A 27988-nucleotide genomic window follows, 5' to 3' on the forward strand; every position below is an offset into this window, starting at 1 on the left:
GGACTGAAGGAAGGACTGCCTAGCACAGATCTGTATCATAATTTTCTACAATAAACAAATATTCTTTCACCTCAAACTCACAACTTTTATCTGAAGTATAACAGTCATGAACAGCTAGATGTAACAAAGTATTTGCCCTAAAATAACAACATATATAATTCTTATGGTAGTAGTCTTCCATTTTAAAGCCTTTTCTCATGAACATCTAAAATTCATGAAAGAGAGAATTTCTAGTATACAAATTAGCTAAATCTTTATTAATTGGGCCAAGGGTGTAATTTATATCCAAACATCCTTTGTGTAATCAGGGAATCCCATCCTCACTAATGTATGTAATTAGGTTTTTTTCATGCTTGGAAAAGGTAGGCACAGATTTACTGAAGAAAGTATATAAATGTTCTAAACATAAATGAAATTTATTTGAACAAATGAATTTATAATTAGAAATTAAAAATCTAAATAGTATCATACAACTGAATCATTTTCAAATATTTATTCCAAACAACATTAGAGTTTCCAATTATTAAGGAAAACCAGACACTAAAACAATCAAAACACACAATGTGAAACAAAGCATAAGAAAAATAATAGAACTTAATAATTGGAGTAAGTCTTACTTATTTTAGTTATGATAATAAGCAAAACAAATGAAACAAGTTCAAATGAAAATCATGAATGTAGTTCCTTAGAGTAGAAAGGACTTCAGATATTCAAGGGTAAATGTACTTTGTTTTAAGACAAAGTACCAGAATATTTGTTCCTACATATGCTAATGACAAAGTTAACAATAAAATGCTTCTACTTGCGTTTACATCTGTTCATTTTCAAAGAACCAAAAGGAGAAGGAAGAAAAAAATATCCAAACTTTAGGAAGAATAACCTCTGTGCCTATTGGTCAGCAGAGACTTCTTTTTGAATTTTTGCCAGATCCTCAGGTCAAGAGTAAATGAGTAACACTTAGAATGAGTCATCTGTTTTTAATTTTGACTTTGAAATTACATTTATTTTTAAATAAGTAGGAATTTAGTTTTATACCATAAGATTAATTTTTTTAACACCAAAATTTTTCACAATTCTACATAAATATTCCAAGATTCATCTTTATGTCTCATTTTTAAAAACTTACTAGGTTAAAAGGAATTGTCAACATTTTACCTTTATTAATGAAGTCACAACAATTGCTCCAGCATTTACCATAGGATTGTGTGGCTTATCTGCAAAATATAAAAATGATAGCATTATTTTAAATACTTGATATCATTTTCTGTAGTGCACAAGTATTTCCCGTGAACATATATCTATTTTCCTTATGTAAAATACTGTTACAGTTATTTTTTGGGGGGAAGAGAGGGTAGAAGAATGCACTGAAGTCATTTACTTGTCAAACCAGTAATATACTTCTGTAATAATTATACAGGAAAACAAAGACTCATGTACTGAAAGACAGTGAATAGTAGTATAATACTACATCGAAATTTCCTAACTCTATCACATTTACTAGCTATTTGACCTTGGGAAAGTAAATGAATTTCCCTGTGCTTCAATCTCCCCACTCTATATTGGGAGTAATAAATAGCACCAACACTTGAGCGAGTCCTAATGCTTGAATTAATTAAAACATATAAAATGCTTAAATGTATATGGCACACCCTTAAACACTCAAATATTACTATTAAAAATTAACCTTGAAAATAAGCACATCTAATATGAAACCATTTTTGCTTTTTAAAGTGCTTTCTTTTTTTATGTATTTACCCATGTAGATAAAGAAAACATGAACACTATAAAGGGATATACCTATGATAAAAATATTACAGGGGATTTAAATTATATTCTCTATTCTTTCCATACTCCCTGACAATGAAGATGTATTTACTTTAAAAATTACTTGAATTTAAGTTCATCCAAAATCATATCTTTTTTCCTATCCTATTCTTAAAATAAATAGAATTTCAAATCTCAACTGATTGCATTATCATTCATGGCATGGCACAAACACCAAATGAACCTCTCAGGACACTGAAAACAGTTATCTGATAGCAAAATTCCTCATTTGTTTGTGGTAGTGATTTATTTTGGAGGGAACAAGTTCATATCTAACTTGACAAATCCAGCAGAATTCACTATGTCACTACTACATTATTAGTTTCTTAAATTTTAAGCAAGGTATCTTCTGTAAGATGAACCTATAACTAAATAGCTCTGACCTCTGGAAAACAGCCTGACAGTTCTTCAACTGTTCAAGTTTCCATGTGACCCAGCAATTTCATTTACCAGGTATATACCCAATAGGAATAGAAATAAATACATTAAAAAAAAGAAATAAATACATATATGCACACAAAAACTTGCACACCATTGACCACAGAAGCATTATAGATGATAGTCAAAAGGAGAAAAACAATTCAAACATCCTGCCAACTGATTATCGGCTGTACACCACGTGGTATTATTACTGTGGTATTATTACCCATACAGTGCAATGTTATTCAGCAATTTTGAAAAAGTGAAGTACTGGGATGCCTGGGGGGCTGAGCGGTTAAGCGTCTGCCTTTGACCCATGGCGTGATCCTGGAGTTCCGGAATCCAGTCCCATATGTGGCTCCTGCATGGAGCCTGCTTCTCCCTCTGCCTAGGTCTCTGCCTCTCTCTGTGTCTCTTATGAATAAATAAATAAAAAGTGAAGTATTGATGCATGCCACTGCATGCAAGTACTTTAAAAATAAAATAGGCCTGTCATAAAAGACCAAATATCCTAGGATTTTATTTATATAAAATGCCCAGAAGAGCCAAATAATTTTTAAGAGAGAGAGGGCAAGTGCACGCATGCATAAGCCAGGAGGTGGGCGGGGGGAGAACAGAGGGACAGAAAGAATCTTAACTTAAGCACACAGGGCTGGATCTCAGAACCCTGAGATATGACCTGAACCAAAATTACGAGTTGGATACTTAACTGACTGAGCCACCCAGGTCCCCCCAGAACAGGAATCTACAGAGACAGAAACTAGATCACTAATTGCCAGAAGTAGGAGAGAAATGGATATTCATTGCTAATCGGTACAGGGTATCTTTTTGGGGTGACAAAAGTGTCCCGAAGTGGATTGTGGTGATGGTTGCACAACTCTATGAATATACTAAAAGCCACTGAACTATATACTCTAAATGGGTGAATCATATGACATGTGAACTATGTCCCAATAACAATGTTAAAAATTTCTCAATTTTTTAAAAGATTTTACTTGAAAGAGAGAGATCACAAGGGGGGTGATCTCCATAAAATCAAATGCAGTATCAGGACAGAAAGATTATGGTAAAATAGGTAAGAAAATATAATTGCTCTCAAAACAAATAGAAAAGCACAAGAAAATACTTTTTTTTTAAGAGGCTGATTCATTTAATTTAGAGAAAAAAGAGAGCACATTGGGGAGGGGCAAAGGAGAGGCAGAGAATCTCAAGCAGACTCCCTGCTGAGCTCAGAGACCCATGAAGGGCTCAATTCCAGGACCCTGAGATCATTATCTGAGCCAAATCAAGAGGTGGACACTTAACTGAGCCATACCCACGTGCCTTAAGAAAATATCATTCTTACAACATCATTGTAAAAAACAGTAAGTGTAAGGCATATTTCATTTTTTATCCAGTACTAACAAAAAATACAAAACCTATATTTATATTTCTCACAACCATTACTGCAACCACAGACTTCCGCACTTTCTTTGAATTATAAACTCATCGCAAAATGAGGAACATAGATGTCATAAAGACTGAACAGAAACCAATGTATAGGTTGGTGTTTAGATTTAAAACCTCTACTAGATCAGGGCACCTGGGTGGCTCAGTGGGAATTGAGCCCACACTGGGCTCCCTGCCCAGTGTGTGTGGGGGGGTCTGCTTCTCTCTGTCCACCTGTCCCCTCCCTGCTCGTGTTCTAATAAATAAATGAATAAAATCTTTTTAAAATAAATAAATAAAAACTCTATCAGAACAAAAGTACTAACTACCGTTGTCTTCCCCTCTTGCTTTTGTATTCCTGTTAAGTAGTAATACTTGTTAGCTATCCAATCATTTAATGCAGGATTTTTTTTTCAAATTTTAAGTGTTATTAAAGAGAAAAAGCAAAAACACTCATTATTTCAACCATAGCCACCATAAAAATTTATGATGGGAGTTTTCAAATATATATAATATGCAAAAAGTAGAATAGAATACAAACACCCACGTAGCCATCAGCCTCAATAATTACTAACATATAGTTAATAATCACACCCAGCACTCCCTAGCTATACTCACAATACAGTATCCTGAATTCAAAAATAATTCAATTTTATAGCAAATCCCAGACACTAAGAGATTTTACCACAGAATATTCTGTGTGGTCATGAAGTGAAAGGAAACTCTTACTCCTTGTCCCATCTTCTCCCCAGCTCACTTTCCAATAATAATACGAGAACCCCACAAAAAAAATTTTTTTTAAAGTAGGTGATTAAACAAACTATGTTTATGGGTTTCACAGAATTTCCATGAGAAATGAAAATAAATAAAGTATGAGTGTTTTTTTCTTCAAAAAATTAAAAACTTCTTAGACTTAAATAGGAAAATCAGGTATTTCTTTTTTAACTTTTACATAATTCTTACCATCTTCATTTAAAAACAGTTTGTTGAATCTTAATCCACTTGGCTCTTTCCCAACATATCGATGCACATATTCTGTTCCAAGATCATTAACAGCAATGGCATATTTCAAAGGTTTTACACAGGACTGAAGACAAAATGGAACTTTGGTATCTCCAATAGAATGCCTATTTAAAAGTAGATTTAAAAAATAATTAAAATCAACTAGAAAAAAATGTTGGAATAACTGGAGTTATTTTTACATTTTAATTCTAATTTACAAAGGTTTTCCCATAATTTGACCACAAGTTTACTTGGCTATCAAAGAATAAATATAAATTTTAAGAATACTGCAAAAAGGGCAAAAGCTTAAAGGTACTCAGGTAATAACATGGTTCAGAATTAGAAAATAAATAAGTAATATGAAAAATTTCCTCAGAGGGCAAGAGGGGTACAGCTCTCCCTATGCCTACCTGTGTTCAATCATATAAAATGAACTGGACCTTTTACAAATCAGTCAGTCACCACTTTCTCACTCAGCTTCAACCATGGCTACACCAGTTAGTTTTTAAACAGCTCAGTTTGGATTCAATAGCATTCTCAGAGTGACCGTGCTCTGAGACCTTGACTATAAATGCTTCATCCTACGAACCGTATCTATCCACATTCCAGTCCTGTTCAAAATAAACAGCACCCAGTTTTATAAACTGTATTGGAGCTGGCATGAATGGCACCATTATTACCATGTATCTAAACAATGGAACAAAAAGAGAGCTTTATGTTTCCAAATTGGAATGCACCTGAAGTACAGAATAGGTTTAAAAATGGAAAAAATGACTGACCCTATTATAATGTAAGCTTCACAGGGACAGAGATCTTTGTTTTATTCACTGGCATCCCAAGTACCCTGGACTATGTCCCAATACAGACCAAACATTCATTCATTCAGAGTGAAATTCATTCATAGTGAAACTGGGTACTACTGATAACCACCCCTGGGCAAAATGAGGTTAGAGGAGGTATCAAAGGGCAAAGAAACATCAGAGGGCAACTTACCTCTAAGTATGTTATGGAATATAAATACGAATGTATAGATAAGGAAACTATATGTGCTTCCTACCATATTTATAAATAGTTTCTAATTCAGACTGTTGACTTCAACTTGACCATCATTCTAAAATCTGGCAAGTACCTGCCTTATTACCTTTGGATTAAAAAATATATGTATGTTCTAATCCAAAGTCAACTTCTAAAATTCTCTAGATAAGTAACCTAAGAAATCATCTCTACACACAGAGAATGTTTAAGAGAAAAATCATGTGCAAGCCTTGCATTATCATTTCCTCCAAATACAAAAACAGGACTCACTCCCTATTAGAATTTGGTTCATAAGAACAAAGCCATGTCTTCTCATGTATTTATGTCCTTTCATATCACCCATTTAATTCAACACACGAGGAGTGGTTAGTACATTTTACAGGCCCAGATGAGAACAGAAGTCTGTCACAATGGAAAGAACGGCAAACTACAAGAGACCCAGGTATTAATTTTACCTCTGCCAGTATTAGATGAATTTTGAGCCTCAAGATACCTTAAGAATGAATGGACTAAGCCATTATGTCTTTTTATTGTATTATTTGAAGAAGATGATTAGTAAAAATAAAAATATCACTTGGAAGGTATAGAAGACTGAGAATTATAAAGCTAAATGACTTGTAGTTTTAACAAAATTTAGGATAAAATTACATCACTGACATAGGATTCATCAAGCTGTATACATTTAGGAGTTTATACCTTATTTTATGTAAGTAACATTTTATTTAAAAAGAGATAATACCTTAGTAAGAAAACATAAAAGGAATACAAAAGTTATAATTCTGAGCTAAGTCTTCAAATGAATTTAAAAAATGGATTTTTCTTTTTTGGCATAATTTTCCTGACTTGACAAAACCAAATTATAACATGATAATAAATCCTAATATCCGACTCACGGCATAATAGTCATTCTTGAAAAAAAAAATTCCAGAATTTCATTAATTTTTCAAGGGCCTCATGTAATTCATTGATTTTAAAACCAAATCATTCTCTTTGAAGTGCCTTCACATCATTATCCTTTTTATAATTCTGCTACTAGGACGTCATTTGTCAGTAGCTCTGCCTATAGTATAAGCACTTCCCAAAGATTGCTTTCATGGATTTTATGAGATCCTGCAAATTTGAAAATGACTTTTCACTTTGCAAATGACAGACAGAAATACCCCATTATCATATTATACTGTCTTAACAATCATGGCACTTATATCAGGAGCATGAGCAACAAAGGCAGTGGGAGGCTGAGTAACTAATGTTAAGTTGAAAAATGGAAACCAATTTTATTAGTGGTCAATACATTAGTGAAAAATTTCATGTTCTGACAAGTCTGCTTTTCCTAATGAAATTATAATTGCAGGTACTTGAACAATAAATACTTAAACAACAAGACTACAACTGTGAATGAGATGATATGCCTCATAAAATTTAGTATAGACTATTTCATTTGAGTTTTTAAAAATTAAATTAAAATCTAAACTTATTTTCTTTCTTGAATTCCTATGTTAACGGCTAATTCCCACCACCACCATTTTCCCTCATGCTCACTGTTACACAAAATTTAAGGCTTCAAGTTGGTTTTCATGAATTTAAAATAAACTCACCTCTGTCCATCTACTGTACACACAGACACACCCCACAAATCAGGACTGAACTTGGCTAGCTGAGGAATATAATCTGCAACCTATACAAAATATTGGGAAAAAATTAACAGAATATAGGCAGATAATATTTCTTCTACCAAAAAATTTACTTTAAGTTAGCTTCCACTAATGAAGAATTATTTTATAGCACAGAGTGGGTTTGTGGTCTTTTATAATAACATTCATAAAAACTAAGGGCAACAAAGACTTGAGGATTACAGATAAGATCTAACTGATTTCTGCCAGTCTCCATCACCCTGTACGTTTTCCAATGTATTCTCAATTCCTACGAAAGCACAGTCTAAAAGAAGAACTAAGATTTGACTTTTTTTTTTTAAGTTAAAGAAATAGAAAACTTCTTTAATCAAAGTCATGGTAGCAGGGTTTCATTATCTAAGAACCTTCAATACAAAGAAAAAATAAAATAGTCCTTAGTATTTTATTTAGAGAATTTTTAAGACTTAATGCTCGAGAATATCACATCCATAGAAATTCTTAAAATACTCTTATTATTAATGAAAGAGGTAAAAGCCATTTCCATCATCTGAAAATCAAAAAGAATTCTTAAGACTTCTTTGTAGCCCAAACAACAAAGCTGAATATTTAAAATACTTTTAAAGTATTTAATCCAGTAGTTTCGCTTGACTTAAATTTCTTAACTAGCAAAGGACAAGAAAACTCTACAACTTGAATTTCTATACAAGTTAAGCTAAATAAATTGACTGGTTTAGGAAAATATTCACATCAAAAATGTTACCTTTCCTCCAGACTGCTTTTTAGCACTTTCAAATAACTCATCAATGTGAGAGGTAAAAGACATAAAGTCAGGAATGACAAACTTTCTTCTAAAGGCTTGTGTCAACAAAACAATGTTGCTCTGAACACATCTGTGGAATGTGAGAAAAACATTAATTGACTAGGTGCCTTTCAAATATTAGTCCTAGGTAATAACAGTATTACTTAGGAGAGTATTTAAACAATAGAGAAAATACTCATTTTATGTAACTAAAAATCTATAAATTATACTTTCTGTATTATTTTCTTCCCTTCAAGCGGTCTTTCATGCAGTTGCTTGTAAGCTGTGAACAAGTTAAAGGAATAAATTGCCTAAAAATTGTGTCAAAGATTAAAATAGCAGAGCATCTACCAGGGTAAATATCAAGAGCATCTAAAGACAAGTTTCTTAGGCCACCAAGGATGACAAGCATTCAGTATGACATCTGGTTAACAAAAATTGGACTGTAATAATGTTATAGTTGAAATCTTGTTTATCCATTAGGTAACCTCAGGCATATATTCCTCAGTTCCTATATAACTATTAGTAGTATTTCATAAAAAAAATTAAACTTTTTATATTTTAACATATTTTCCCTGAATTACAGTTTGAAAAATTTCTATTTCCCAGCTAACAAATGGAGATAAGATCTTTAGATTAGAAAATACCTATTAAATTGCTTATAGTAATGTATAATTTTAAATAAAATTATATATGAAGTAGTATAGTAATTCACTTCATATGAATACCCAAAAACATGGAATCATATTGTTTTTTTTCACTATAAGATATATAATATATTGTAAAATAAAAAGGTCTCATTGTTAAAAACTATTTTAAAAGATATGTTAAACCATGTGGATGGGAGAGCAGGATTCAAATCTAATGATTTGAACATTCTGCTTTGTTCTAGAAAGTGCTTAAGCCAGAAAACCAGTATATTAATCTAACCATAAAGAAGAGCTTTGTAATGTTACAGCGAACCGTCTTCTAAGCTCATCTTCTCAACAGTCTCAGTAATTCAGTAAGAGAAACTTAAGCCACTAACTATGGTAAGTTATGTAACTGGATTCCTCAAAGGTCAATGATGTGATACTATATTAGCTTCTTTGGGAAGAAAAAAACCATCCAAATTGGCTTTTTTTTTTTTTAAGTGAGTTTGAAATACTATTCATCTGTTCAACCCTGAAAACATCAACATTTTGAGAAAGATGATTTCCTTACTTTATGGGTATGAAAACTGTACCTGCAAGTAAATAACTTGCATCAATTATAAATAGATAAATGAAGAAAGAAGAACGAGACACTCAGTATTTTTTAGTTTGTGGTGAATGAGAAATTTTCATATCTCAGTATTTTAATTGTTCTAAATGAAACATCAAATTAAAATTAAAAGCCAGATTTCATTTTAAACTATTAATTTAAAAATCAGAGAATATACTCACTTGGTCAGTATAAAATTATTGATTTAAAATAATACAGGTTATTTCCAATGATGAAGATGTGCCCCAAATACAGCATGAAAAAACTATAGTCCTACTTTCCATTATTAACCAAAAGAGAAATAATGGGACATCCTAGAGATAACAAATATTTACTTCAATAAACTTTGATAAATTTTCTCATAGTTCCAATGTTAATCTAAAAATTAAGTGTGCCACTGATTTAATATTTGATGTTTTAAATAGCAATTCAAAAAATTTAAAAAATAAATAGCAATTCAATTTGGACATGAGAGTTGTAAGAAATGTACACTAAAGAACACATTTCTCAAAAGAAAAGAAGACAATTCCTAATCTTAGATCATTCTATCTGTATCAAACCTAAATCCCAATTTTTCAAAAAGCTAAACGTGAAAAAACACGAGGACTGCCAAACAAACTTAAAATTATTAACTTACTACTAACTAACTATTTAAAATTAATCAGCACTTTTAAAAGGAAGCTTTATAATTAACAAAACTGTACAGTCAGTGAAACTGGTTTGCTGTTTTTTAGCCCTCTATCAGAAGGTGCTGGTAAAGCTGTGGTAACTGACTTCAGGTGAATTACTGTGGCCAACACAAGCAATGTAACCATTCAGTGTCTACTGCAAACTGATGGAAATTACAGGTAGTCAATGTTTTTCATTGGGAGTTATGTGAATACAGATGTCATGAATGGAACTAGAAAATTAGAAGTCCTATACAAAAATGAATTCTGAGAAGGAAGGGCTCATATTTTTCAGCAAGTCACAAATTTCTCATGCTTTGTTTAATTTGCTCATCAGTAAACTGGAAATAATAATCATCTTTTCATCTTAGAAGTTTATGATTAACTATAATGCACATGTTTTACAGAGTATCTCACAATTTTTCATCAGTAAAATAACATAATAGAAAAATCAAGCAATATACAAATGCAAAGACTATCATTCATTTTCCTCCGAAACAGAAAAGACCAAAAGAATTATGATCACACATAAAAATAGTTCTAATATTTGTATGGTTAAAAAATGCATAAATAAATAAGGCATTCATTTTCAACACAATTTTTCCACTTCGATTAGTTTTAAGGATTATTAGCATTAAAAACAATTAATTAACTAAATGGGTACAGGCAGTCTCCAACTTTCAAATAGATTATGCTCCAAACAGTATGCTTAGAACTAATTTTCCCTTAAAAAAAAAAAAAAATCATATGTAACAATTGTTTCTCAGATTACCCTCAAAGGCTAAATATATTAACCAACAATGTTTTTTAGGTTTTTTAAGTAAAATATCAAAATACTGACTTCAACCAAGTCAGACGTTTTAATTACTTCATTCTAGAGATGAAAAGAATTATGCCTATACACTGAGATTTTTCCACTGCCTATTCATATAAAACACTAAGCATCTGTCAAGTTGGGAACTGCCTATATCACAATCATCAATTTTTAAAAATTGGATTAGTATTTAAAATATGGTAATTGCTATTCTTTTATGTAATTATGGGCAGAAAACTTTATGCTTATGTTTTCTAGCTTCATGATCAGTATATTTAAGTTACTTTTAATTTCATATTTAAACAATGTGTTTATAAAGCATAAAAAATTTTAAACAGTACTAAAAAGGTATAAAATACCGCTTTCATTTAAAATTCCAAAGCAATTCCTCATGCCTATTATCAACAGATTTACCACCCATCTCTGACAACCTCATTCTCAGATACACTAAACTAACTCTTCAGAAGGCACCATAATCAAGAATACTTTGCTCAGACAGTTCACGAACACTAAAAATAATACTTATTGCAAAGGCATAGCTAACCATAAATTATTTCCTCCCCTCCACAAAGAAACATATTTTGAGGATTCAAAATTCCTAACATGAATTCCAACATTAACCTAAAATCTATACTTTATAAGATCAGCTGAGTAGCAGGATCAAGAGTCTTGTGGTGAAAAGATAAGAATCCAAAACTATCAGCAGTGCTTCAAAGCAGGCCAGGAAACTCTGTGAAGGACCTCAGTTGAATACTTATACCTTCAAATGACTTAATATTCTAGGATATCCTAGGCGATATCTCGGACAAATCAAGTCCCCAAAAGAAAATAAAAGAAAAATAAGTAAAAATACACATATACATGAAAATTCATTTTCAAGGTAGATGCTGGAATTCTTTGGATCTACCTCAACTTACCCCCATGGTCTAGAAAAAGGCTAGGGTTAAAGTAGTGTTTATAGTTTTATACTGGTTCTTACCTAATTCTTAGAAGTTTAAAATATGATTTACCTCCTTGGGATTCATTATAAACATATTATCTTTTAAATCATTAAGAAGTCAGACAAGTAGGAATACATTAATGAAGATAAATCATAAATAAACAAATATAGGAAAATCAAAAAAAGCATGCTCATTCAATCAAATCAAGGCATTAATATCCAAAGTGTCTTCAGTTTTTAAATATTTTGAAGGGGAAAAAAAAGTAGTCAAAAGCCTATGTATTAATATGTCTGAAGAGAGGAGAGAAGCAGACACTGGAGATATGTAAATCTAAGGAATACATGCTGTCTGAAGCCTTCTCATTTTATGATGTCATCTAAGTCACCTTGTAGGAAAGAAACAGAGACCCTACTGAAAAAGCCTATTAATACATGCAGATGAACTGGAGGATCAATTTAAGCTATTACAAGAATGTGCTCTCTTCAAACTGAATGCAATCTCCAGATACTGTAAATTGGAAACATCCATGCCTACATTGCCTCAGAGCAGTTTCAAGGAAGTCTTTTAGCCCCTATGTAATATAGAACGTTATGCGCACCACGTTCTTCAAGCAATTGATGTTTATAAATTCCCCCTTTTTTCAGTTACACAGGAAGCACTGGCCTTCAAAAATGCAATTTTGTTTTAAAAGAAAAATCAGCATATAGCATAGCAAATCACCATTAAAGGTTTGGCAGAAATTTTTACTTTTTAAAAAGATCTTTGTCTAGCATGACACCATCTGATGTTGTTTGAAGAGTTAATCTTAACATATCCATACACTCTTTCAACCTGGGATCAGACGTTCGCAATCCTGTAGATTTGAGTGCCTGTTTTTAAAAAAATAAGAGTTTGTAAATACATAGTGCAAATAATGTATATGCTTATTCCAACTACAAGTTTTTATTCCTGTATATAAAAACTTCTACCCAGGACCTGAATATGTATATGGGCATTTTAGTGTCACTATTACCCACTTTCTGGACAAGTTTGTCATTGTTTCTTTCATTTTCTTTCACTGATTACCTTGAAATGAGCATGATGAAAATTTAAAACATAGTAAGAGAAACAGTGTCAGCCAGAATCTACATGTCAGATGACCTTTAAAACTACATTTCAATATTACTGTTTTTATTCCGTATTACTATTTTTAAAAAGTTTAGGATAGAAAAATATAAAAACTTACTGTAATAAATTTATGAACAGGTATTTTCTCTTGTCCTTCTGCAATTGTATAGAACAGCAAATCTTCCAAGCTAGGTAATAGACCCTGTTTTATTTTACTAAAGGGGAGAAAAGAAAACAAAATTAATCCATGTGTGAACCGTCTAATGGATTTTAGGTATATTCATCACTGAACAATCAATCACTGAATCAGACTACAGCTGAGCTAATCTAATCATCAAGACTACTGTCATGATAAATGCAAATTTACCAAAATCAAACCAGTATTACTGAAACCACACTGAAAAAGTAAAAGAGGATTTATTCATGAATACAGGTATTTTTAATCCCAGGTCTTAAAATCTTGATTACCATTTCTAGTGGTACTAATGCCTAGTCATCTGTTACGGTGCTACCCTCTGTATAGCCTAACACAACACTCCATATTAATTATAGAGATCAGGAAATGTTCAGGTAAGAAGAGTCAACACTTTCTTCTGTTTTTATTTTTTTTTAAATATTATGACTACATTTATTATTTTTTTTAATTTTTTTAAACATTTCATTTATTCATGAGAGACAGAGACAGAGAGGCAGAAACATAGGCAGAGGGAGGAGAAGCAGGCTCCATGCAAGGAGCCCAATGCAGGACTCGATCCCGGGAATCCGGGATCATGCCCTGAGCTAAAGGCAGAGGCTCAACCACTGAGCTACGCAGATGTCCCCAATGACTATATTTATATATTAAAATAGTTAACCTAATTGTAAAATCTGGGAGAGACAGCAATTACGTACTGGACAATAAATTCAGTTTTTGAATCCTAGCTATAATACTTACTAGTGGAGTCACCTTGGATAAATTAAAGTACCTTTCCATGATTCAGTTTCCTCATCTGAGAGGAGATAATAGTGCTTATCTCAGGGTCTTTGTGAGGATCAGCTGACTCAAACGTTCAATACATTTAGAATGCTGACTGGCAGAGAATAAGTACTCAACTGATGGTAATTGTGAATATTTCTAAAGTGATCTAGGCTTACATATACAGACTAAATGCCACAAATCACAAAGACAACTGTTAGAATAAAATTTTTTACCATAAAAAAGACATTAAAATCTTAATTAACTAATAAACTAGTTTAAGGTATCATAATTAACCAAACAATTAAATAAGAAATTCTTTCCTATCCATTGAAAAGCTTTCAAGTAAACAAATTATAATGAACTTATAAAATGTGGAGGTTTTTTTTTAGCTCTGAGACTATAATCAACACATTCCAATATTCTAAATATCAATTACTAAATATTATAGTGATGTTACAAGGATTACAAATCTAAGGTTAAATGATCTCTTCCTCACCTATCAGTATTTATTAAAACAGGAGGGAGAAATACAAATACGTGTGTCTGTGTGTGTAAAATATTCTGGAAAACTTTAATCTGTATTTCAAGAAAGAGAGAAAATTAAAAAAAAAGGAGGAATGGAATACTCATTTTCTTAATTTTAGAACTTAATGGAGAACAATTCTGTACTAGCCATAGGTATAGTATCAAGTTTCACGGGAAAACTGTATATATTACTTTTGTAAAATAAACTGTTACACAACTCAAATCTGTTTAAAAGTGTTTTTGTACTGTTAAAAAGAACTTTTCTAGGTATCTAAATATTTCCTGGATTACCCAATTACTTAATTGTTCCATACTTGAGTAAGACCATATGTACTAATTTCCTAATGTAATTACTTCCCTATTATTAGCAGTCCATAGAGTTCTATCTTAAAAGACAACAGAGTATAATGTTGGCTCACAGAACATCAACAGTGTTACATGCACATATAAAATTTCTCCTGAAAGAAACATTAATGTTGGTATTAACATCATTTAAAGTTGCTTTAAAAGCTGTTACAGGGCAGCCCAGGTGGCTCAGCGGTTTAGTGCTGCCATCAGCCCGGGGTATGATCCTGGAGACCCGGGATCAAGTCCCACATCGGGCTCCCTGCACGGAGCCTGCTTCTCCCTCTGCCTGCCTCTGCCTCTGTCTCTCTCTCCTGTGTTTCTCATGAATAAAAAAAATAAAATCTTAAAAATAAAATAAATAATAATAAAAGCTGTTACAACAACTTTTAGTTTTTAGAGTGACCTTTAAAATGTATCAATTTCATGCCAAAGTTTTTAAAAACTAACACATCGGATTATCATAACTTAATAACATATCCTGGAAATATGAATTTCTTTTTAAAATTTTTTATTGGATTTCAATTTGAATTTCTATATATATAATGGAAACAGAGGTTCAGATAGGTCAAGAAGCTTCCAAGACTACACAGTGGCAAAAATGGGTTTAGAACCTAGTTCCCTGAATCCAGAGTCCAAATTATTCACCATTACAGTATACTGGCTCTCAAATTTATTAGCTAGTTATTATTTTCATAAGGTTCAATTTTTCTAGATCTTACCCTGATCCAAAATCATTAAACAGCATTTAACAATTCTGATGGCTTAATATTTTTTAAAAAACTGAGCTAGCCATCAAAACATCAGTGGAAAAGAACATACCAATTATTTACAGAAAATGGTTTGTCAAATAAACCTCAGATACCGGTAGTTTGTCATTTTAAAAAACTGCAGAATAAGCTTTCTATGTATCTACCACACCAGTAAATGGTATTTGCTTTGCCTAAAAGCTAAGTAAGTAACATATACTCTTCTTTAGCTTATGGTACAGAGCACAAAAAAATTTCAATGACCATGTTATTGTCACAGCTAGAAAAAGGTTAATATTTACTTGCTTTTGGATGAGACTAATTTTTATCCATATAAGAGAGATTCAAGTCATCTCTAAAAAGATGTGCTCACAAAATAAATGGGTCAAAATTGATTTTTAAAAAATGTACTGCCTATCTCAGCATTTAAATCCTCTGACTCTGATCTGAGAATAAGTTAGCTTCAACACTCTGGTGAAAAAACGAATGGCAAACTTTCAAACAGGAAGAAATTACTCCAAAGGAGTAATTTAAGCTCCCCAGTCTGGTATTCAGTTCCCTATATTTGGCTTTGCACTACCTATTCTTAACTTATCACTTTTAATTATTTTTTTAAGATTTATTAATTTGGGAGACAGCAGACAAGCAGGGAGAGCAGTAGAGGGAGAGGGAGTGTCAGCAGGGAGTCTAAACCAGGGCTTAATCCCAGGACCCTGGGATCATGACCCAAGCCTAAGGCAGGTGCTTAACCAACTGAGCCACCCAAGAGCCCCAACTTATTTTTAATTAGACTCACAAACCTGTAAATAAATCCTATCTCATCTTTAATTTTTTTTCTATAGAAGCCTTCTGTTTATGAACCTCCTTTTCCTAACCCTTTAGGCCATCAATGATCCTTTTAATCAATCATTTTAGAGGGCTTCCCCCAACCAGATTTTCCATTCTTTTTAGCATGAACTGGGCTGCATCACTAAGTTTGTTTGGTACTTTTCTTATACAGCCTATTATGTACTAAGCATTGGGGATATAAAAATGAATAAGAGTAAGGATGCTATCCAGGAGAGCCAAGACTACAGCAGTGTGGCAAGTACTGTGACTAGAAGCACAAGAAACGTATTAGGAAGTAAAAGTAGGCATTTAACTTTTTTAAAGATTTTATTTATTTATGCATAAGAAAGAGAGAGAAAGGCAGTGACACAGGCAGAGGGAGAAGCAGGCTCCATGCAGGGAGCCCCATGCAGGACCCAATCCCGGGTCTCCAGGATCACACCCTGGGCTGAAGGCAGCGTCAAAACGCTGAGCCAGGGAAGCTGCCCTAAGCATTTAATTTTGTGTTGATGGATTGGGGAAATCAAGGAAGTATACTTTGTAACTAGGAGGAATACTGCAACTCTCCCTCACCAGTTCAAAATTTTAAGTTAAAAACTCTAGTATCAAATGAAAGAAGAAAAATAAAAAGCAAGTCTTTACTAAGAACTACAAAATGAGAAGAAAAAATTGAAACCAACTATATTGTTCTTTTTTGTTAAATTATGTTTCATATTATCTGACTTCTCTAAACTATAAACCTTCAAGGCTGGTGTATTACCTTCCTTAATTTTTTTTTTATGGGGGTCAACCCCATGTAACTCAAATACATAGTATGGTCTGCTAAACCTTTTAGATAATCAAAACCTTTTTATCCCCCCACAACTAGGTTAAAAAAAAAAATCAACAGAATCCAAAAGAATGGTATTTTTACTTATGTTGTTATTTTAAAACAATGACCTTTAAAAAAACTTGGGAGTTGTTTTTAGTTTATCATTTTGAATTTAAAGTAATCTGACTGGTAAGTGTCCATCAACACCAGGAAATTAGCAGATTAAACCAGTTGAGACTCATAGATACGGAGAACAGTAGTGGCTGCCAGAGGGATTGGGAGGTGGAGGCCAAAATGGGTGAAAGGGATTGAGAGGTATAAACTTCCAGTTATAAAATAAATAAGCTATGAGGATGTAACTTACAGCCTGGGGAACATCTTCAATAATATTGTATCAACTCTGTAAGGTGACACATGGCAACACATGGCAAGAAGTCTATCTTGCCATCAGCTCCCAATTCATACAAACATGGAATCCCTAGGTTGTACACACATATAATACTGCATGTCAATCATACTTCAAAAAAAGTAATTAATTAAATAAACCTATGGGATTGAAAGGTGAACTGATGGGAATTGACCATGTATCATATAAGTCTGACAAAGTGATGAATTCTGCTTATTCTCCAAATCATTTTGCCTCAAGGCTAATTAATGGTGTAATTTAGAAACAAAACCTTACATCCTGTAAGTCTTTACCTTTAGGAAAGAATCTCCTATCTTAAAACCTATGTGCTCAAATAAGGTTTACAGATAAGGACAGAGTCTCAAAGCCAAGCAACATGTCTAATGTCACACAATTCTTAAGCAGCTGGACCAGAATTAGTCCTGGAAAGCTGGTCTTTGGTTTCCAGTCCTGGATACTTCCTGGTATACCACACCAACTACACTCAGTAATCAGCCGTCCATTTTAGGAGGAATACCTGGAGTTCATTCAGAATAATGAAAGATAAGACTCCTTACATACTGAAGAATTTCTAACCAAAATGTTAATAGGGGAACTATGCTAGATAACTAAACTGTTGTTCCACCTTGTTAAAACTGCATCCTGTACAAGAAGTGAGGATGAGACTGTATTAAATAAGGGCTGCTGTTCTGTTGGACTTTACTGAACCATACTCAAGAGCATGCCAAAGAAGCACCAAAGCTATCTTTCTGTGAGGAAGTGGCCAGGCTGTCCCTGATGTCTAACCACCTACTCTTTCAGTCAAGTGTCCTTTAATACATCACTCTAGTTGTAAAAATACAGATATTATGTGAATTGTTACTGTAATCACTTTAATGCAATACTAGAAATGATGTCTTTGAAATAACTAAAATATATAGGTATAAGTTAATGAAAGGCCGACTTTAGCTATACAAAAACAAAACAGCTCTGAAAATGGAAAGTGCTATATATTCTAAGGTAAAAAATTCTAGTCAAGGAAACAGGCAGAGATGAATAACAATTTGCAGGGTATATAACAGAAGAGAAAAAACATCAGCTGGAGAGATGAGGTTTTCAGGTTTCTTCCAATCTTGTACCTAAAAAAGTAATCAATTCAGTACAGTATTTTGTTGACCTAACTGGGGATGAAAAAACTAAGTCCTAATATTGTATGAACTTTAGTCATTTAGTTAGGCCATTTAGTATATGTGGCCAACTTTTAAAATATGTAAAATCAGGTGGAATTAGATGTCTTTAAAGTCACTTCCTATTCTAATTCTCAGTTTTGAGCTGCTAAAAATAGATGTCCCCTAAAGACTTTAAACTTTACTCACTTAGGATATATTTATATACACACACACAGCATCTATATTCACACATTTTACACATAAAGCCTAATTATCTGAATTCTTTTAATTTGTTATAAAACAAAAAAAATATTTTTTCTCGTTTATTTTATTGCAAGAATATAGCATATAACACATAAAACATAATAAAATATGTATTAATTGACTGTTTAAGTTATTGGTGAGGTTTCTAGTCAATAGCAGGCTATCAGTAATTAAGTTAGGCCAGGGCAAGGCTCGACACCTTGACACTCTAACCTCCCCATTATTCAAGGGTCAACTATACTTATAAGGAGAAATCTTAATAACTCTAAAGAGGCAGGAAAAACAATGTCCATCTACAACTGCTTATGTCATTTCAGTTTATTTTCCTTGAATACTTTTTCTAAGCATTTTTTTTTTTTAAGTATCACTATTTTTTAAGTATCACTTGAGATCATACTACACAGAATATTTTGTATTCTAACTTTTGGCTTACCATTTTCTTATACCCCCAAAAGTATCCCTATACATTTTATTTTTTAATTTTTAAAAAAAATTTTTTTATTTATGATAGTCACAGAGAGAGAGAGAGAGAGAGAGAGGCAGAGACATGGGCAGAGGGAGAAGCAGGCTCCATGCACCGGGAGCCTGATGTAGGACTCGATCCCGGGTCTCCAGGATCGCGCCCTGGGCCAAAGGCAGGCGCCAAATCGCTGCGCCACTCAGGGATCCCCTCCATATACATTTTAAATGACTAAATAAGAGACTCTCAGATGGACGTACCCTAATTTACTTAACCATTCCACTAATGTTGAACACAAGTTTTTCTCCACTCTTCACTAGTATGCATAATGCTGTGCTAAAAAATATTAGTGAATAAATCTTTCCACAACTCAGTTTGTATGTATATATAAAGTTTCATGTAATTTAAAAACTGTTCTCAAAAAGTCTCTACTTTTAAGAACTCCAACCAAGGATTTAAGTGCCTGTGTCACTCAGAATACCCTCATGAAGATGATAACTTAAAAATCTTTTTTAGGGGCACCTGGGTGCCTCACTTGGGTTGAGCATCTGCCTTCAGCTCAGGTCATGACTTCCAGGTCCTGGGATTAAGCCCTGAGTTGGGCTCCCTACTTGGCAGGGGAATCTGCTTCTCCCTCTCCCTCTCTCAAATAAATAAATCATATATTTAAAAAATATATTTGTTTAGGGGCACCTGGGTGGCACACTTGGTTAAGTGTCTGGTTCTTGGTTTTTACTGAGGTCATGATGTCAGGGTTGTGGGATGGAGCTTCACACTCAGTGCAGAATCTGCTCGAGATTCTCTTTTCCCTTCCCTCTACCTCTCCCCACTCTCTAAAATAAATAAATCTTTAAAAAATCTTTAGAAGTCTGTAATGGAAATTAGTAGGCAAAAAAATATACATATATCCAAATCCTGAAAGCCATCAACTTATTGTTCATCATGCAATATCAATAGTTCATGCTTTAAAATTAGCATTCACTATAAAGTTTTCTTTAGTAATCAGTAAGCAATAATGTTACATACCAACCAGAGAATACTTCCCAAAAGGAAGCCAAGAGGACAAATTAACATGCTTTTACTGCCATTGTAGGTAGCCAGGAAAATCACTAAGCACAATAATTAGTCATTTGCACCGTGTCTCATAACCAAAGCAATTTTATACCTGAGTAGATGCCAGGATAACATAAGTGTCTACCTGCAAGCTATTTAACTCACTTAGAGCTATCAATAGTTAGTAACTATTTTTATTAATACATGCTTACTCAACTTTCTTAAGCATTCCTCTTACTAGCAAATGACTTAAAAGGTGTTAAGGGCAGACAGGCAACTCCTTGATTTATACAGGATTTAAAGACTGAGCGCCTGAAAGAAATGCAAATCCTACAATCAGACTTTCAGTTTCTACAGCCATAATTTTTCTTCACTTCATAATCACAAGGAAGTAATATATCTTTTTACATATTTCAAGTAATTTTTAAAAACTCAAACCTACATTTTCAGCTAAGTTCTCTTCAAGATGACATTTATGGTTTTTTAGACTAAAATAGTGCCCCACCCACCCATTACTTTTCCCTACCTACTGCCTCATTTAAAAACTGAATTAAATTCGGTAGTCATTTCCTGAGTTAGCTGATTTTGAGGCAGGCAGACTTCTTTGTAAACAGTAAGGCCTGAAAAGCAGCAGCTAAAACTCAAAGAAAGTAAAGTTCGAGATCTAATTCACGCTTTCAGTGAACTTCATCTAAAAATAAGAAGCATGCAGTTTATTAATTACAGATCACCACAGATATTTCTATGACTAAATAGATGTGTGTGGTTTAATATAAACATTAGGCTGCCAAAATACTGTGGTATACATTACAACTAGCCATTAAAAAGTAAACAAAAACTCACTAATAAACTGTAACCTACAAAAAAATTTTAATAGAATCACAAATAAAATCAGAGGGGTTCACTGAGAAGCCCCCCATTAAATATACTCTCAATCCTGACTTTCAGTGAATTGGAAATATGTTCACTTTTACAAATTAAAAGCAAATGCATTATTAAAGGATGAGATAATTTGTCACCTATTTCCAGAGGCTCTTTCACTTTGAAATTATCTGTATCTGTCAAATAGTGTCTCAACTTCATTATCAGTACTGTTGTATAGACCCAATTCAGTGTTTGCTGAAATGCATTTAATCTTACTTTGAGATCCAATTATCACAGCATACAATATGATTCTTTTCCCCTCACTTTCCCTTTTGTCCCTCACTTTCCCTTTAATAAATATGAACTACCAAAATAAGTCACACAATCTGAAGCTAGCTGAAAATATTTGCTTTCACTATATACATATTTATATAGTGAAGAATTATTATCTATATAAATACATATTAGAGATTAATAGAAATATATTAGATATAAATATATATATTAAAGATTTCATTTTATTTAGAGAGCAAGAGCATGCAGGGGGGAAAAGGCAGCGAGTGAGGGAGAAGCAGATTCCCTGCTGAGCAGGGAGTCCACTCAGGACTGAGAGCTCTGAGTTGGATCCCAGGACTCTGAGATCATGACCTGAGCCAAAGGCAGACGCTTAACCCACTGAGCCATCCAGGCGCACCTTGATAGATCTTTAATTATGCACATTTAATTTAAAATATATTTTTAAGTGCCAGGACTTTGTGTAGATGAGCCAACATTCAATTACTGACTGCATCATGGATATGCAGTTTTTGACAGATACCATCAAACCACCCTCCAAAATTAGCTGAACTAATTTATACACCCACTAGCAATGTAAGAGTTCCTATTGCCCACACCCTCCGCATCATTTAACCTAACATCTCCCAATCTGATGGGGGAAAAATGATCTTGTTGTTTTAATGAATACTGTATCCTGTATTGTCAATACTGTACTCTGTGTAAATTACCTGCTTACTAAAGAGCCTACATGTGCTGATGTTTTCCCAGCCTAGTCCTTTCTGTCTTAGGCCCAAGCAAAAGGTAACAAAAATGTCCCTCATCCCCACCTGCTAGTCCTTTTCAGGGACTCACTAAGAGAGGATACACATTTCTGAGCTTTACAGAAATGAAAGCATGGCATGCTTGATGGAGAAGTGTATAAAATGTCCATGTTGGGCAAGCACTTGGCATAAAGGTTAATCAAGAATACTGAATGCTACAGCATGGTTTGTGATTTTGATATAGTGCTCGTTCCAATCTGTATTGGTATTCTGGAAGAAGAATAGTAGTTTGAAATTGAACTCTAGAATTAACTTCAAAATAGATTGAAATGGGACAGAAGAATGACTATTGGGATACAGATTTTAAATTTGGGTCATCAAACGTGTAGAGATAAATATGAGAAAAGAATCTGGATAAAAGATCAAATATCACCATAAGAGTCAAAGCTGAGAGAAGGCACATGCTGTTGAGAAGGCAGACAAGTGAGAAAGAAGCTAAGGCTTTTAGCCTCACAGTTTACTCAATGAACAATCCCAAAAAAGAGCCAGGGAAGCAAAGAGAACAATTTAAAAAAAGAAGAGAGTCAAGCTCTCTTGACTGTAAAAGGAGAGTCCAGTAGCTCAGCGGTTTAGCGTCTGCCTTCAGCCCAGGGTGTGATCCTGGAGTTCCGGGATCGAGTCCTGCATCGGGTTCCCCTCATGGAGCCTGCTTCTCCCTCAGCCTGTGTCTCTGCCTCTCTGTCTCTCATGAATAAGTAAATAAAATCTTTAAAAAAAAAGAAAGAAAGAAAAAGAAAGAAAAGGAAGAAAGGAAGGAAGAAAAGAAGAAAGAAAGGAAGAAAGAAAGAAAAAGTCAGACGGCACAGCCTAGGATGACGCTGGTTCAAAGAATCTGACTACAGGAAAAAGATACGTAGGTTCTTTCCAGAATATAATATGGTAAGGGTAAAAAAATAGAACAAGTAAAGCAGGAAAGCAAATTTCTCAGCCACGTTAATTAGTAAAATTTCTATTGTTATTAAATTCACTTTGAGCCTACTGGTAAGCACGCCAAAAAGATAAACAGTGCAAATCAAATAGTTTCATATAAGTCTAATAATTTCTCAAGATAAATTTTTTCTAGAGACTGAAAAAAAAACAAAAAACAAAAATTTCTCACGTGTGAGCCTAAAATTCAGAGACCAATTTCGTTGCCAGGTTATTTAACAGATAGGTAGCGTTTAACACATTATCAAATATTGTCCTAAGCCTTTTGCAAAATGTCAATTCATTTAATTATATCACATGGTTATTTCTTTTAATAATCCTCCATAAAACCTGGCAGAGGCCTGAGTCCTGGCATTCCAGATGGCTTGCTGACGGAGGGATGAACTATGCTTCGGAAGCTGAGCATTAGAAAGGATAACAGGATCAACTGAAGCGACCTCTCAGAACGAGAGAAATGTTTACAGCACAGAAACAAAAAGGAGTCAGAGGAGGAAAGCTACATTCGGAAACCAGAGCACTCAGGAAATAGCATCTTTAACAAGACTTAAAAATTTGTTGGCAATCTCGAGGCCAGTGCTCTTCAACTTTATGCGGCCCGGAGGCAGCTGGGGTTCACTCTTTAAATCGTGGACTGAGAGCCCTCAGGATTCTCCTGTACCCGGATGGCTCCTGAGCCAGTGTAGCTATTGCTCCAAATTTCAGTGGCAGAAGAATAAACTCCTTTGAACGTATAAACAACATTAGCTTATTGGTCATTCAAACGCCCAGGGCATCTGAGCAAATACTCCTTCTTGAAGGACGCCCTTTTCTAGACCCGTTTTCTTCGCTGGTTAGGGTACAGTACAGAACCTCTTTTTTAATTTTTAAATTTTTATTTTTTAACACATCCTTGTTATTAGCATGAGCTCAAGTATTTCAAAGTGATTGATAGGAGAGGATTTCTTATTCAAGGGCAAAGGAGCTAGAAATTTCTGGGAGACATGTAAATCACAAAGGCCTAGTTTCCCATGCGATTAAAAAAAAAAAAAAAAAAAAGGTGAAAAAGGGGGGACGGCAAAGCCAGTGCAGAGACACCGACTGGAAGGCGTCATCGAGAGAATACAGCCCTTCGAGGGCGACTTTTTTTTTTTTTTTTAAGATTTTATTTATTCATTCACGAGAGACACGGAGAGAGAGGCAGAGACACAGGCGGAGGGAGAAGCAGGCTCCCTGCGGGGACCCCGATGGGGACTCGATCCCGGGGTCACGCCCTGGGCCCAAGGCGGGCGCTCAAGCGCCCCCCCCCCCCCCCCGCCCCGGGCGCCCGAGGGCGACTCCTGAACACTGGCGGTCGCGTCTTGCAGCTCCGGGGCCCCGGGCTGAGGCCCCGCGGACCCGACGACCCCGAGCGCGCGCGCTCCAGGCCCCGACAGGCGACAGGAAGCACCTTCCGCGAGTGTCGCTCCCGCGGCGTCCGCCGTCTCCCGAGGGAAGCCGCCCCGACGCCCCCGGGGCCCGGCCGCCGCACCCGGACGGTCTCCCGAGGGGACGCGGCTCAGTCCGGGAAAGCCCGCGGCTGGAAAGCCTTGAGGAAGGCGCCCGTTTCAATCACGGGAGACGTTCCGCGGGCCTGAGCCTCGCGGCGCAGCGACGGGGACGGTCCCGGGGGACCCACGGGGAGGCGAGACCCAGCCCGTCGCCTCAGCCGGGCCCGCCGCCGCGACTCCCGGGCCACGCGGCACCGCGCTCCCGCTCGGGGCGAGCCGCCCGGCCGTCCGTCCCCACAGGAAGCGCGGGCCCCCACGTCAGGCGACATCCCCGCGGGGGGGCGGGGGAGCACGCGGCGCGGCCGGGCAGCCGCGCTGAGGCGGGGGAGGGGAGGGGAGGGGAAGGGAAGCGGGGCCGGGCGGGCGGGCGGGCGGGCGGGGCGGCTCCTCACATGGCGCGCGCCGCGCAGGCCGCCGGCATCCCTTTCTTTCTCTGCCTCGAAGCCGCGCTCCCGTCCCGTCCGCGCCGCGGGGACACTCACTTTTCGCCCGAGGCCACGAGCTCCTTGCCCTCGCTGTTGCCGAACGCGTCCGCCTCCCCGGGGCCGTCCTGGGGGCCGGGAGCCGACGGCGCGGCGGGCGGCGACGCCCCGGGCTGCGGGGGCTGCGGGGGCTGCGGGGGCTGCGGGGGCTGCGGGCCGCCCTTGCCCAGCTCCTGCAGGATCTCCGACGGGGAGCCCGACAGGCCCCGCGCGGGGGGCCCCGCCGGCCGGACGCCCCCGCCCGCGCCCGCGCCCGCGCCCCCGCCCCACCGCGGGAGCAGCCGCGCGGCCGCCGGGCCCCCGCCCCGGGCACGCCGGCACTGCGCGGCGAGCGGCTGTGGCCGCCTGAGGGCGGCGCAGGCGGCGGCGGGAGGCCGCAGGAGCAGGTCTCGCAGCATCGCCGAGCCCCGCAGCCGCATCATGCCGCCGGCTCGGCAGCGGAGGATGCTCGGGGGCCGCCGGCCGCCTAGGGCGCAGGAGACGACGCGAGCGGCGACGTGGGTGTGGTCTCGGTTCCGGTCCCGCGGTCCCCGCCGCCGCCGCCGCCGCCGCCGCCGCTCCTCCCGCCGCTGCTGCTCCTCCAGCCGCCGCCGCCGCCGCCGACTCCGCACTGAGGCTGAAGCGCAGGGGAGGGCCCGAGACATTCCGCGCTCGCCCGCTGGGGGGCGGGAGGACGCGCGCGCCCTCCCCCTCCGCCCGCTCCTATTGGCTGGGATGCTCGACCCCGCCTCTGATTGGCTGCCGCCGCGGTCAAGTTCCATGGGCGCCGCTGCGTCAGGAGGCGGGCGGGGGCGGGGCCTGGTGACGTGCGGGGCGTGGGAGCCGGGCGGGGTGTGGCCGCGGCGGCCGCGAGGCTGCGCCGTTCGGAGCCGGGGTCCCGGGGGCGCGACCGTGGCGGGGCGCGGCGGCTGCGGTGCGGGGCCCGCGGGCGGCGGGGCGGGCGGAGCGCGGCGGGGCCGGGCTGCAGCACCTCCGGTGGCCGCGGGCCCGGGACGGCGGCGCCGGGGAGCCTCGTCTCCCTCCCAAATGTTACGTTTGCTTGAAACTTTCCATGCTTGGCCCCTCCCCAGATGTGAAGTGTTTTGGAAAAAATGAGCGAAATCCTTTGAGCTATGCGACTTAGCCATCGGGAGGGCTGGGGATCCGGCGAGGCCGGCAGAAATGCCACAGCGCGGCTGCTTCCCTTTTAAAAACAATTATTTTTTTTTTTTTTTTTCTGTACCCTGGCGTCTCGAGACTTCTGCACGGCAATGAGTCTCTGACGCAGAATCGCAGAAAGTTTTCTATCTTAAAAGCTGCTTCATCCTCTTTATTTTTTTTAAGGGTTTTATTTATTTATTCATGCAGAGAGAGAGGCAGAGACCCAGGCAGCGGGAGAAGCAGGCTCCATGCAGGGAGCCGGACGCGGGACTCGATCCCGGGTCTCTAAGATCCCTCGTCTCTAGGATCCTGGGTCTCTAAGATCCCGCGTCTCTAAGATCCTGGGTCTCTAAGATCCCGGATCTCTAAGATCCCGCGTCTCTAGGATCCTGGGTCTCTAAGATCCCGCGTCTCTAAGATCCTGGGTCTCTAAGATAGGGCCCCGGGCTGCAGGCGGCGCTAAACCGCTGAGCCACCTGGGCTGCCCTGCTCCATCCTCTTAGGGAGCCTCGGAACACCGGGTCTCTAAGTCGTCTCGGCCTGCTACCAGGCCGCCACTCACCCCGTCGGGCCTGCGGAAGGTCATGAACTGAGTTTCCCCCCTCCCGGGGCCTGCCTCTCATCCGGCTCCACGACAAAACGTGTTTGGAAGATTTCTTGAAAGAATCACGTTTAGATGCCTGGATCCCCAAACAGTGATGGGATGATTTTTAAGAGACAGGAAGGGTGTGTGTGTGTGTGTGTGTGTGTGTGTGTGTGTGTGTGTGTGGCAGGTGTCATTCCCTGATCTTCCCTGATCGCCGGATTCAGTGGTGTAGTGAACCTTAAAATACAGCACTGAATTAGTAGGAAATCTGGCTGTACCTACAGGTTATGTGACCTTTGGCGTGTCGCAGTCTTGCCATGTTTATAGTTTTTGGTAAGCTCTTTAACCGGAAGGAACCTGGAAAAAATAATGATGCATAAATCACCTAATCACCTTTTTAAAATTTTTTTTAATTTTTTTTTACTTAATTACCTTTAAGAAAAGAAGTCAAAACAACTGGGAATTACCTGGAGGACTTTTATTACTATTTGTCACCTGTCACTAAAATTTGAAGTGTTAAGCAATAATATATTCAGGAAAAGGAACACGAACTTCTGAAGGAAAGGTGACAAACAGCAGCCATGCCTAGCCTTTCCATCGGACTTGCCAATGGCATACACCTGAATGTTGTGTGACCTCTTAGCTATAACTGGATATATCCGTTTTGATTGTCTCCTTTCTCTCAACCACCTCGAAGCTGTTGACAAATCCAGTTATTATTTTCCTTCTGGTTTTTCTCTTAGTTTCTCTAATTTTCCTATGAAATTGCTTTCTAATGTTTAAAAGTTTAAACACTTTAGAGTATACTTAACAAACATGGAAAGCAAACTTAGTAATTGATTGTTTTCTACAGTGTCTACTTTCAGAGATGAGCTGATAAAAATGGACACATTACTCCTAATATTTAG

At 37.4% G+C, this 27988-nt stretch overlaps 1 protein-coding gene across 3 annotated transcripts in view; it reads right to left on the reverse strand.

Annotated features, from left to right (window-relative positions):
* Nucleotides 1-25938, reverse strand: part of GLS (glutaminase) — a 75325-nt gene extending 49387 nt beyond the window's left edge. For 2 of the 3 annotated variants that reach the window (XM_072812741.1, XM_072812742.1), the window contains exons 1-7: nucleotides 25355-25938; nucleotides 13030-13126; nucleotides 12552-12673; nucleotides 8101-8230; nucleotides 7305-7384; nucleotides 4636-4799; nucleotides 1156-1214 (exon numbers count right to left, since the gene is read on the reverse strand). In XM_072812741.1, the coding sequence (XP_072668842.1) occupies nucleotides 1156-1214; nucleotides 4636-4799; nucleotides 7305-7384; nucleotides 8101-8230; nucleotides 12552-12673; nucleotides 13030-13126; nucleotides 25355-25776 (1074 nt within the window). In that variant the 5' untranslated portion in view covers nucleotides 25777-25938. The remainder of the gene's footprint in view (nucleotides 1-1155; nucleotides 1215-4635; nucleotides 4800-7304; nucleotides 7385-8100; nucleotides 8231-12551; nucleotides 12674-13029; nucleotides 13127-25354) is intronic. The other variant, XM_072812739.1, reaches the window with a different exon arrangement.
* Between the last annotated feature and the right edge of the window lie 2050 nt (nucleotides 25939-27988).

Source organism: Canis lupus, chromosome 36 (assembly GCF_048164855.1).
Source record: "Canis lupus baileyi chromosome 36, mCanLup2.hap1, whole genome shotgun sequence".
Lineage (NCBI taxonomy): Eukaryota > Metazoa > Chordata > Mammalia > Carnivora > Canidae > Canis > Canis lupus.